General features: G+C 41.2%; 1 protein-coding gene across 1 annotated transcript in view; it reads right to left on the bottom strand.

Moving 5' to 3' along the window:
* The window catches only part of CRIM1 (cysteine rich transmembrane BMP regulator 1), a 204455-nt gene that overhangs the window by 153084 nt on the left and 37217 nt on the right, over window positions 1-14154 (bottom strand). Inside the window, exon 2 of the mRNA XM_043468318.1 lies at window positions 10395-10568. Coding sequence (XP_043324253.1) covers window positions 10395-10568 — 174 coding nt within the window. The remainder of the gene's footprint in view (window positions 1-10394; window positions 10569-14154) is intronic.

Below are 14154 nucleotides of genomic sequence, written 5' to 3'. Positions count from 1 at the left end.
GCTAAAGCCCACTGACTTGCCACTTTATCCTTCCCACCTGGCCCCCTCTGTCCATTCTCTCTTTGCTACTCCAAGGCTCTTCTTAAATTCTCCTTTCCCTTCTGTTGAGCTGCTTGACATGCCTCTCTGAGTTGGACTCCATCCCCAATTCCTCCACAATGCCTTCCTGGCTTTACCCCTCCCTACAGCAGTTCTTATTTGTCCACCCTGCATAACACAATGATATAAAGTATCTCAAGACAATTTTTGACTATCTTTTCTTTAAAACATCTTACAGAGAAAAAAATAATATAGGCTAAAATTAAAAAACTTTAAACGTTACCTCTAAGGGCTTTCAGCTAAAACAAAGGAGGACATTCTTAAGTTCCAAGAGTCTTCCTCCTTTGGCAAAATATTCATTGTGTAGCTCCAAACAGGAATGAGTTTCACAGAACCCATACTATTCCAGTAAGCCACGTGACGCATGATACAGCAGTGCCAAACATGTAAACTTAAGAACACATCTTATGGACCCCACACAGATATCCCTCTGGCTAGACTCTGCCTGGTGATAAATCAGTGTGAACTGGGTTTTTATTTTTCTCTAGAAGCTCCCCACAAGGCTAGACCTCCATGCAGAAAGGGCAGATTTTTCCTCAAGGATGTGTGTCTATCTTTGTAGTCCTTAACATACTTATCATGAAGATACACATGTATGAATGCTAATGAGTTAATTACATCAAAAATTATCTAAATGACAAATAGCTCTACTTGGATGTCAAGTTCAATTTATCTGAAACAAAGCTCCTGAGTTCCCCCTTAAATCTGCTCTTGCACCTAGTAAAAAGTACTACAATTTGCTTAAACTCCAAATCTAAGAGTTTTCCTGGATTCCTCTTTTTCTCAGCCCTACATGTAATCCATCAACAAGCCTAGTACCAAATCACCTCTCATCCACACCTCTTCTCCATCTCCAGCTCTCAGGTCTGAGTTCCTGTTATCTCTTATCTGAACCACTATCTGTGGACTCTTTCCCATTCTTGCATCTTCCCAGTCTCCCCACAAGTCTTAATTCTCCACCATATTCATGTTTGAGAACATGCATCAAATCACATGACACTCTTGTTCACAATCCTTTAGCCACTTTTCTACGAACTCATCACAAAATCCTTAGCATCATCTACAAGGCAGCGCATGACCTGGCCCTCACTCCTGTCTCACTCTCTCATGACCTTCCGGGCACCCTGACCTTTCCTGCTTTCTCGTGACATTCTTTCCACACACCAAGCTTGCCCTCACTGAGCGCTTCCACACTTGCAGTGTCCTGTGCATGGACCTCTCTCCCCTCAGATCATTACCAGTTCGGCTCCTTCTTACAGTCGGATTTCAGGTCAAATGCTCTTCCTTCAAGGAGAACTTCCCCGACACTGACGTCCATATCTCAAACAACTTCCTCAGTCGGCCCGGTAATTCTCCACCATATCATCCTGGCGATTACTCTTCATAGCTCTTATCACACTTGTGATGCTTCCCTCTCACTTCTGAGTTTACTGTCACGCCTCCCTTTCTGAGTGTGAGCTCCACAGGAGCTGTATCCTCAGCAGCTGAACTATGACTAGCACACACTTGGCACTCACTGAGTATCCGCTGGATGGAACAATGCAGACGAATGTTTTCTAGCGTGGTTGACATCCTTCTCTGAATTGGACATGATTTCATATTCCTGATTACTTCTCTAATTTATTTCAACCACTCTGAATTATAGTAAATTTTTTTTTTTTTTTTGGAAAATAAAAGCTACTTACCCCAATCTGGAGTCACATGCAAGCTTAAAAGTCCAACTTATTCACTGTATCATGGAAGTCTTTCATATCAACTTCAGCTTCCATTACTAAGCCCAGAGAGGCCCCTCCAGAAAACCTTTGGGGGGGCTGCAGAGGCTAATACTGCTCTTATTAATGTGGTCTCCTCTTCTGATGGTCTTTGTTAATGTGGTCCCCTCTTCTGCTGGTCTTTGTTAATGTGGTCCCCTCTTCTGCTGGTCTTTGTTAATGTGGTCCCCTCTTCTGCTGGTCTTTGTTAATGTGGTCCCCTCTTCTGCTGGTCTTTGTTAATGTGGTCCCCTCTTCTGATGGTCTATCAATTTAACTTTTGGGGAGCTCAGGACAGCATGCACCAAGACAATGAAAAATAGGTAGCAATGGCATAAAACTACAAGCTTTGTTAAGATCAAGGTGGGATGACTTGCAGGTCATTCCCTGTCTCTCCTTCCTCAGAGAAATACAAATGATTCTGACAAACCATTTCGTACATAAGGCATGACTGGCTGTTATCCAGTATGGTATTTCCTCTAAATTTGTGACAAACAAACTTTATGATGTTGTATTCACTAAAATCCAGGACCAATGACCTCCCTTTTAAACAAATAAAATACCCAGGAACCTTTTTTAAAAAATACCCTGAATTGTCATTATTCTTCATAAATCTTTATTGACTAAAATGACTTTCATGTATTTTTTTAAAAATATTGCTGCAATTATGCTTAAAATTCAATTCATGTTCAGAATTCACTCACAAAACATAGAAATGAAGACCCATGCTTTTCAGCATGATGCTCTAGAGGCAAGAACACTAGACCTTCTGCCTTATCCCTAAATACATACATACCTTCACACTACAGAATGCCCCAGAGAACGGTGCTTAAAGGAAGGCTTTCATTAACTAGTCACTTTCTCACAAGAAACCGCAAAAACCAAGTCTAAATTTATCAGGTCATGCATCATCGTGGGACTTAATCTCACTTGGCTCTGCAAACTCACCCATGCTCTGCACAACCCTCCCCCCTGAATACTTCTACTGGGCCTTGTAGAACTCAGACTGTCATCACCAACATCCCTTTTGCTGGCCTTCTCCCCTCCAGATGCTCCTTCACCTCTGTGCTCCAATGAACACCTGCGTCCTCCCTGACTGCACTCTGCCCCGCGAAATCCTCCCAAGTGGGGACTGCTTCACCTTCCACATGCCATAAATCCTGAGGGTGGGGGAGGGGTCTTCTTGGTTTTCATCACTACTTTCAGATCATTCTTCCTTTTCCCCTTAAAAAAAAAAATACCTTGTTTGCATGAAGCACATGCAATCAGATCCTGCCCCACCTCCATGCAAGTGGTGCATTATCTTCTTACAGAACTGCCTCTTGTTCATTCCCTGTTCACTGCTGCTTCCTTCTTGCAGCAGTGATGGCCTGGCTGGTCACTGTCTAAGTACTCTCCTGCCTAACTCAATCTCAGGGCCCTTCGCTTTCTATAGGACTCACTATGAAAAACCCTTACGCTAGTTAAATCCACCTTTCCACCTCTGCTGCATGTGCCAGAGTCAGAGAAAAGCACACAATTGTGCTGGCTGTTCTTCCTTCAAATTTATAGCCGCTAACCTCAAGCATGCTGTCAACACTAGCAGACGACCCTAATACACTTCCCTACTTAATTCACTCCTCCTCTCTCTGAGTTCTCTATTTTCCATTTCCTCTCCCTCCTCAATTTTTCACACCCTTCTTCCACCTCAATGTTAGCTGACGACCTTGTTTTATAACCTCTGAGAAATAGGAACAATTTTGCTCCTCTCCCTCCTCAATGCCTTTGATTCTATAATCATCACCATTCTTATACTATTAGTTTCTCCCTTTTTACTAGATCATTCTTGTCATCAAACATGCTGTAACATTTGCCATATTTTTAAAGTCCTTTTTGACTTTCAGTTCAGTACAGTCGCTCAGTCATGTCCGACTCTTTGCAACCCCATGAATCGCAGCATGCCAGGCCTCCCTGTCCATCACCAACTTCCAGAGTTTACTCAAACTCATGTCCATCGAGTCGGTGATGCCATCCAGCCATCTCATTCTCTGTCATCCCCTTCTCCTCCTGCCCCCAATCCCTCCCAGCATCAGGGTCTTTTCCAATGAGTCAACTCTTCACATGAGGTGGCCAAAGTATTGGAGTTTCAGCTTCAGCATCAGTCCTTCCAATGAACACCCAGGACTGATTTCCTTTAGGATGGACTGGTTGGATCTCCTTGCAGTCCAAGGGAGGACTCTCAAGAGTCTTCTCCAACATCACAGTTCAAAAGCATCAATTTTTTGGCGCTCAACTTTCTTCACAACCACTTCATTTGTTGGTTTCAAGTTTTGAGATGTTTTCCCATTGCTGTTACTTGTACAATCATTCTTCTACTATTTCAGGTTAGGAAACGAGAATCACCTTTGTATAGTTTCATCCCTCCCTTACCTATAAGCAGATGCTTCATGTTCTTCCATCTAAATGACATGCATCCATTTGCTCTTCCTTGCTTTTCCCTTGCCATCCCCTAGACCCGTCTCTAGTGGCACCACATCTAAATAACGTAAAGAGTTCTCCTACAAGCCTCAAGTGCAGAATCTCTCCCTGCTAATTCATTACACAACCCCCACAACTCCAATCTGCCTAACACTGATTTCTTCATGCTCTGCTGCTCTTGACTCATAAACCTACAGTGACTTTTGATAGCTCCTATCACTGGGCCTCAGTTCCCTGCACCATATGAAAGATATTTCATCACCTGGTCCTGTCCTGACTCCTCATCTTTAGTTCCTACTTACCTATAGACATAAAAACTTGCTCTCCTACATTCATTTCCCAAGTATCTTACACATAAGTCATGCAAATCTCACTTGGTCACTTCATTCTTTTGTCCACATCATTCTGCCTGGAATGCATCACCATCCAAATTCTAAATTGTTCAGACTCCAACTCCTCCACAATACTTTATCATATAATTCCCGGTAACATTTTTTTGGTCCTAAGTTCTTATAGCATTCCAAGTCCTCAATGCTATTAATGATTTAATTATATGCAGTGATACACCATCACTAACTTTTTTATTTGCAATATACTTCAATATAGAGTTTTTTCTTCAACATTGTCTCTCAAGAAAGGAAACCCCACAGTACTGACTTCTTACAAGACCTCAAATATTACAGGGTGCTTTATTTTAAAAAAACAAAGTACAGATCTAAACAGACATTTCTCTAAAGAAGACATATGGATGGCCAAAAAGCACATGAAAAGATGTTCAGCATCACTAATTATTAGAAAAACGCAAATCACAACTACAATGAGGTATCACCCTACATCAGTTAGAATGACCATCAGCAAAAAATCGACAAACAATTAAATGCTGGAGAGAGTGTGGAGAAAAGGGAACCCTCCTACATTATTCGTGGGAATGTAAATTTGTACAGCCACTATGCAGAGCAGTATTGCATGTGTGTATGCTCAGTCGTGTCGGATTTTTTGTGACCCCATGGACTGCAGACCGCCAAGTTTCTCTGTCTATGGGATTTCCCAGGCACAAATACTTGAATGGGTTGCCATTTCCTTCTCCAGGAGATCTTCCCGACCCAGGGATCAAATCTGCTTTCCCTGTGTCTCCTGCATTGGCAGGCGGATTCTTTTTCTTTTTTTTGTTAATTTATTTTCTTATTGAAGGACAATTGCTTTACAGAATTTTGCTGTTTTCTATCAAATCTCAACATGGATCAGCCATAGGTATACACATATCCCCTCCCTTTTGAACCTCCCTCCCGTCTCCCTCCCCATCCCACCCCTCTAGGCTGACACAGAGCCCCTGTTTGAGTTTCCTGAGCAATACAGAAAATTCCAGTTGGCTATCTATTTTACATACGGTATTGTAAGTTTCTATGCTACTCTTTCCATACATCTCACCCTCTCCTCCCCTCTCCCCATGTCCATAAGTCTACTCTCTATGTCTGTTTCTCCACTGCTGCCCTGTAAATAAGTTCTTCAGTGCCATTTTTTTATATTCTGTATATGTGCATTAGAATATGATATTTATCTTTCTCTTTCTGACTCACTTCACTCTGTATAATAGGTTCTAGGTTCATCCACCTTATCAGGACTGACTCAAATGGGTTCCTTTTTATGGCTGAGTGATATTCCATTGTGTATATTATCACAACTTCTTTACCCATTCAGCTGCTGATGGACATCTACGTTGCTTCCATGTTCTAGCTATTGTAGATAGTGCTGCAATGAACAATGGGATACATGTGTGTTTTTCAACCTTGGTTTCCTCAGGGTATATGCCTAGGAGTGGGACTGCTGGGTCGTATGGTGGTTTTATTCCTAGTTTTTTAAGGAATCTCCATACCATCTTCCATAGTGGCTGTGTCAATTTACATCCCTACCAACAGTGCAAGAGCATTCCCTTTTCTCCACATCCTCTCCAGCATTTATTGTTTGTAGACTTTTTGATGATGGCCATTTTGACCAGTGTGAGGTGATATCTCATTGTAGTTCTGATTTGCATTTTCTAATAATGAGCAATGTTGAGCATCTTTTCATGAGTTTATTAGACATCTGTACGTCGTCTTTGGAGAAATGTCTGTTTAGGTCTTTTTACCAGTTTTTGATTAGGTTGTTTGTTTTTCTGGCATTGAGTTGTATAAGCTGCTTGTTTATTTTGGAAATTAATCCTTTGTCAGCTGTTTCATTTGCTATTATTTTCTCTCATTCTGAGGGTTGTCTTTTCACCTTGCTTATAGTTTCCTTTGTTGTGCAAAAGCTTTTAAGTTTAATCAGGTCCCACTTGTTTACTTTTGTCTTTATTTCAGTTACTCTAGGAGGTGGGTCATAGAGGAACTTGCTTTGATTTATGTCATCGAGTGTTCTGCCTAAGTTTTCCTGTAAGACTGGCAGGTAGATTCTTTACCACTGAGGCACCTGGGAAGCCATGGAGAACAGTATGGAGGTTCTTTAAAAAACTGAGAACAGAACTACCATATTAACTCAGCATTTCGACTTCTGGCCATGTACCCGAAGAAAGCCATAATTCAATAATTTGAAAAGATACATGCATCCCAATGTTCACTGCAGTACTACTTTACAATAGCCAGGACATGGTAGCAACCTAAATTGTCTATCAACAGAGGAATGGATAAAGAATATGTGGGTACATATACACAACAAAATATTACTCAGCAATAAAAAAAGAACAAAATAATTTCATTTTTGAGATTGTCAAACTGAGTGAAGTCTCAACACAGAAAGACAAATATCATATAATATCACTTATATGTGGAATCTAAAAAAGGGTACAAATGAGCTTACTTACAAAACAGAAGTAGAGTATTTGGATATAGAAAACAAACTTATGATGACCAGGGGATGGGGACTGGGACTGACATATCCGCTTACCATACATAAAGCAGGTAGGTAATAAGAATGGGCTGTATAGCATAGGGAACTCTACTCCATGCTCTATAGTGGCCTATGAAGGAAAAGGATCTGAAAAAAGAGATACGTACACATTCACATATGTTTATGTATAACTGAGTCACTTTGTTGAACACCTGAAGCTAACACAACATTGTCAACTACACTCCAGTAAAAATTAAAACAAAGAAACAAACAAGATCCCCTCGAGTAGGAAATGGCAACCTACTCCAGTATTCCTGCCTGGAAAATTCCATGGACAGAGGAACTTGGAGGGCTACAGTCCACGGGGTCGCAAAGAGCTGGACACGACTGAGCAACTGAGCGTGCACACACAATTTGTGGAAGACACATTAACCTTGAATGACCTCTACCAGTCCTACTTTTGGATTTTTTTATACAGAGGCCATCAGACAGAATCTGTTTGAAAAAAAAGGGGGGGGAGCATAAAGAAATTTAATCAGCCACAGTAATTATTCCTGAGGGAATGATCTCAAAATTGGAAGTGCTGGATCTTGTAAACAGCCTTTTCAGAAACACTTTAAAAATCAATGCAGTGAATCGCCACATTGTAAAGATCATAAATATACACCTCACTAATTAAAAATGTAACTGTCCTAGTTTTAAGTGCAAAGACACCCTGTTTGGAACAAAACTTGTGATAACCTGGATTCTAAATCGGCTCTATCTCCAACAACTTAGATGGCAATGAGGAATGTGTGCTCAGAAATGGGTGTTAAATGACACAGAAAACAGCTCCAGCAAAGACAATGACAGTGACAGAGATGCATTTGAGATGTGACTAAAACAGTTAAGTGAAATATAAGAAGAGCAAAAAGTAATCCTCTAAACTGCTATATTATATGATGTGACTTAAAATATGCATGAATAATTAAATGAATTGAATAGATATTTGACCGCTTCATCTATGCCCCTGAAAATTTATACACTGAAGTTGGTTGGCAAAAATACTGAAAAGCAGGCAACAGAGGCGAGGACAGGGGTGAGCAAAGGGCCTCAAGACAATACAAACGAGCTTGGTTAACTGCTGTCAATGGCATAATATGATTCAGAAAAGACTTTACGGGCCTGTCAGTCATCCACTGTGTACAGCTGAAGTTTTCAATTTTCAAACTGAAGGACTGAACTAAATGCTATCTAAAAGTCCTGAGGTTCTAAAACTTTATTTCTTTTGTTTTCTACTCAATAGTCTTAATGATCCAGCAGCACTGGAAAATACAAACAGAAATGCTATTTTAGAGGCTACTATGCATTTCTTATGGAGAAGGAAATGGCAACCCACTCCAGTGTTCTTGCCTGGAGAATCCCAGGGACAGGGGAGCCTGGTGGGCTGCCGTCTATGGAGTCGCAGAGAGTTGGACACGACTGAAGCGACTTAGCAGCAGCAGCAGCATGCATTTCTTAATGGGCTTCCCTAGTAGCTCAGCTGCTAAAGAACCCACCTGCAATGCAGGGGACCCCGGTTCAACTCCTGGGTTAGGAAGATCCACTGGAGAAGGGAGGGGCTATTCACTCCAGGATTCTCGGGCTTCCCTGGTGACTTGGACGGTAAAGAATTCTCCCGCAATGCGGGAGACCCGGGTTCAATCCCTGGGCTTGGAAGATTTCTCGGAGAAGAGAATGACTACCCACTCTAGTATTCTGGCCTGGAGAATTCATGGTCAGAGGAGCCTGGCAGGCTATAGTCCATGGGGTCACAAAGAGTTGGACATGAATGAGCGACTTTCACTTTAATATACACTTCTTATTCTTTACAACCATTTAATATGTCTTGGAAACAATGCAATTCAAAAACTTCAGTACTGCTCTACTGCCTTTATGAGCTTGATTTTGGACGTGGTATTCCAAACTATATCACCAGCTTCTCCATCACTATAGAGATATAAAGTGTATTTTGCAGTGACATGGATAAACCAAGAGACTGTCATACTGACTGAAGTCAGAGAAAGACAAATATCATGTGACATCACTTACATGTGAAATCTAAAAAAATGGAACAAATGAACTTATTAACAAAACAGAAATAGAGTCACTGATGTAGAAAACTCATGGTTACCAAGAGAGGAAAAGGGGGTGATAAGCTGGGAGAGTAGGGTTGACATATATACACTACTGTATATAAAATAGATAACTACTGAGAACCTCCTGTATAGCACGGGGAACTCTATTCAGTACTCTAATGAACTATGTGGGAAGAGAATCTAAAAGAGTGGCTGTATGCATGTGTATAACTGGTTCACTTTGCTGCACAGAAGAAACTAACACAACACTGCAAATCAAGTGAACACCAACAAAAAGAATTACAGAAAACAATCAAACCAAGAAAGTCTCATTCAGCCCTCTTTCCCCCCGAGTGGAACCTGGGGCTCTGAGACAGTTCACTGCTGCCCAGGGGCACGGCTGAGTCCAAAGTCCAGGCCACACCCTCTGTTAATTCCGGCGACGAGCCGCGCACCCAGCTCTGGCTATGTCACTCCTGATTACTGCGGTCATCAATCATACTTTCAAGTCCTCCATCTCTCATCTAGGTTTTATGCATGACTGTACAAAAGTTATGGGCCACGTTAGCATAATTTTCTTGTTATTTTAATGTGATTTCTGACTTCATTCCAAAAGGGAAACACCCAATGACCTGTCCACACCTACGTGGTTTTGCCCCATGGCAAAGCCCACCTCAGCCTCCAACAGTCACTGCACAAAGCTCCCACCCCCCACCTCCTCTAAACTGCACGTTCTTGCCAGACTGCATTTCTAATCGGCACTCCTCCTAGAGCACCATCCTATGGTAAATCAAGCAGAATGGACATGGGGACAACAGATGCTGATCTCAGGCATGCCTCGTGTGACATCATCCATTAAACATAGGTGACCCAGGCAGGCAGGCGGAAACTACTTTGCCTGTACTGCCCCAGAGTCACCATCCTGCAGCTTTTAAGAAACACACACGTGTGCACAGACACATACGCATGCATACTCCATCACATTCGCACCTGGTCAACTTTCGGAATCTTGTTTGAGATCAAAGCTCCTACCCATCTCTGTAAGCTCGTCTTTGCCTTTTCCAGCTCAAATACCATCAGTGCTCAGAGTTACATGACGTAAGGCTTGCAACCGAAAATGACTACTCACCTTCAATCCTCTTTAAAGCTGAAAGGCACATATCCTTCCTTGGAAACTCGAAGGGATTGTTACAGGTTCGAATGGTGTCACACTCACATTTCCCATTGATTAGATTGCAGCCAGAGACAAGGTTTTCATTGCAAGGTTCAAAACCAAGCAGTTGGTCATCATCCCAGTTCTCATCTGGAAAACAATTAACAACCACATAATGTTTGCTTGTTAGCTTCACTCAAAGGCCTGTCTAAAAGCAAAAATGTGCAAAGGTGTCAAGATTAACATCCAGTTTTGAACCTCAATTCAGGAAAGGCAGTCTGGCTGCATTTTACAAATGAATGAAACCCAACCTAATAAACGAGAAGACTGAAATACAGCTAGTCGCATCAACATTAGTTAGCTATATTTACAATCATTTCTAATAAAAAACTACTACTCTTCTGATGTGTTATTACAGTAACAATTGAGATTCCTTTAAAGTTTTTAATTTTAAACAAAGATTCCAAGATTTTCCCATGTTCAATAAAACTATAGGAGCTGTATCTGTCAATCTACGAAATTATTCCAAAAAACTCATTTTTTTTTTGTTTTTGTTTTTTTACTGCATCTGATAGAGACTAGTTTTGGGTTTAAAATAGTTCTGAAACTTCATACATCAAGGCAGTGCTAATAAATGCAAACAGACACCACCCTCCAATGAATGCACCTCAGTTCAGATGCTAAGGTCCATTACTGCCCACAACCAAGGTCAGGAAAAACAGGAAAAGCAAACAAAACTAACTGCTACAGCCTAGGGAGAGGCTGAAGTCGTCAAATTCTGAAGCTGAGACCAAATCAATGTCCGGGTCAAGGAATAGGGTTGACTGTAAGAAATAATGTGAAAGTGCTAGTCACTCAGTCGTGTCTGACTCTTTGCGACCCCGTGGACTGTAGCCCACCAGGCTCCTCTGTCCATGGGATTCTCCAGGCAAGAATACTGGAGTGGGTTGCCATTTCCTTCTTCAGGGGATCTTCCCAATCCAGGGACTGAAGTCAGGTCTCTGGCACTGCAGGCAGAATCTTTACCAAGTGAGCCACCAGTGTGAAAGTCGCTCAGTTGTGTCCGACTCTTTGCAACCCCATGGACTATACAGTCCATGGAATTCTCCAGGCCAGAATACTGGAGTGGGTAGCCTTTCCCTTCTTTAGAGGATCTTCCCAACCCAGGGATCACACCCAGGTCTCCCACATTGCAGGCGGATTCTTTACCAGCTGAGCCACCAGGGAAGACCCTAAAATAGATTTTAAAACCAACTTTCACGGGACCCAGCTCAGAAAAATGAAACAAACATGACAGAACTACAGGCAGACTCAATCCTTAATTGAATTCCTCATAGTGGAAACACCTCTTTAGGAAACCAGACTATTTCTCTGAGTCTCTGGTATGTTATATGAGTTTTCTCCTCTCTTAACATTATCTTTAATAGATACTTTATCACACCTTAACTGGGTACTGACTATTAAATAGTAAACATGTTTCTGATAACCATATCTTGAGAGAATATTTTTAAAGTGCTTGAATTTAAGGTACTTAAACCTGTTCCTCAAAGTAAGGCAGATATAAAGCCATCTTAAGAATGTGTTATTGCAGAAGACAGTGCAAACAAAGGTTTTTATAAGGCTAACTTTTCCTTCTGGTGACACTGTTGACTTACTAAGTCAGGAAAAGACTGTTTTCCCTCACTGAAATAAATAATTTTCTTGTCAAGCTGTCTTTAGAAGGATATCATTTACAAAACAAAGAGCTTCAGGGTGATTCTTTGAAAAGGGAGAATAGAAAATCCCCTGTGTTTTGATTTCAGAAGACCAGGTTCTCTTATTTGATCAAACCTTCAGCTCTCAGTAAAATGATTTTAGAAGTTTAAACAAAAACAAAAGTTACCCGTTTGAAGATCTGTTTTCCTATTTAGTCTGTATTTGGCCCTTAGAAATAACATGTACGTAACGTGTACACACACAAAGGGACACTCCTATCTTCAAGATGGAAAACCAGAAAAATACACTGAAACAACTCAACAAGGTAAAATAGGTGATTCAGTTATAATACATGATGCAATGGCTCATGTAGATAATTTATCTCTATATTTAATTGCTGACGTGTTATTAGTACCACCAGCCTCATCCAGTTCTGTGAAATTTACCATGAAGAAATTTTTTGACTGAATATTCAAATTTGGAATTCAAAGTTAGTTCAACCCTAGGAATGTAAAAGCTAGCAAGAAACTCACGTTAACATCCAAACCACTGAAAATCTGTATTTCTCCTCTTTCCTATCTCATTCCAAGAAGAAATTTTTATCACAATCATTTTAAATATGTATTGTTACTATATCACCAGTGTGTTGAGAGGATTCTGATGCAGATTTTCCCCTCACAATAAACATCCCTCCCTCCATTATAACTGGAGTTCCCTGACACATCACTCTTCTGAACCACTGCAGCATCCTCTCACCTGTCTCCTTGCGTTACCCCGGTAACTCACTCTGTCAGCAGAATCATCTTCCTCAAAAGACAGACTTGCTCACTGGCTCTCTCTTGCCAACAAGAAAAAGTCCAAACTTCTTATTGTAGATACTATTCGTCATGATACATCTTGTACCTATTTGTATAGCCTCACTGTGCACCAATCCCTCACACAACCTAATGTGCCAGGAAGTACACAGATTCTCACCACAAACCCTCAAGAAACACTCCCATGCCTTTGCTCACAGAGTATCATCTGCCTAAAACACCTCCTTCTCCCCTTCCTCTTGATAACGCCTATTCATTCCAAGACCCAAGTCAAGGGGTGGGATGAGCTGGGAGACTGCATGGACCTATACACACCACTATGTGTAAAACAGGTAACTAATGAAAATCTACCGTGCAGCACAGGGACCTCTACCCAGTGCTCTGTGCTGACCTAAACGGGAGGGAAATCCAAAAAAGTGGGGACATAGCTGACTCACTTTGCTGTACGGCAGAAATTAACACACTGTTATAAAGCAACTGTACTCCAATAAAAATTTTTTAGAAATTAAAAAAAAAACCACACCCAAGTCAAATGTCACTTCTTCTAGAAGTCTTCTCCAGCTCTGAGCTGCTCTATCCTCCATGTTCCTATAAACACCTGTGCACACCTCTTATCCTTTCCAGTAATGGCTTCATGTAAGTCAAACTTCCCCATTAGACAGAGTCCTCATGCACAAGAGCCAGGTCTTATCCAACTCTGACCATCCTTAACACCATGACTTAGTACAACATTCAATAATCATATTTTTCATGTCACTGGTATGGTTAATGCTGTTGTCTATGCTTTAAAAAAAAAAAAACTAACAGAAAATGTCTTGTTAAAAAATATATAGATATATATCAAGGGAAACTATGTTTCATTATAACGAACTTGTTTACACAATAAAAATCTTATTCAAAAAGCTCATTAGTAAAGTGTTAATGAGGCAGGCATTTTGAAATTTTCAGACATACTTTGGTCCCTTTAGGTATCATCTGCCATTCTCTCTCTCCCAGGTCAGCTCTAGACTTCAGCCTCTTATCACCTGCCTGGCATCAAGGGCACTTGCAAGGAGTTCATCTCAGGCCAATTTCTTTTCACTGCCAGATGTTTTTCTCTGGCCTCCCCACAGGAAGACCATTTTCCCTGAGTGTGGAGTCAGAATTAAAAGGCAACTTCCCTTAATACCCGCCCCAGCTCCTTACTGTTCTCAGCAGAAGCCTCTTGGCAGCAATGACAGGCTGCA

Source organism: Cervus canadensis, chromosome 5 (genome assembly GCF_019320065.1).
Source record: "Cervus canadensis isolate Bull #8, Minnesota chromosome 5, ASM1932006v1, whole genome shotgun sequence".
NCBI classification, from domain to species: domain Eukaryota; kingdom Metazoa; phylum Chordata; class Mammalia; order Artiodactyla; family Cervidae; genus Cervus; species Cervus canadensis.
The sequence above is the reverse complement of the archived record's forward strand: the minus strand, read 5'-3'. Positions and strand labels throughout refer to the sequence as shown.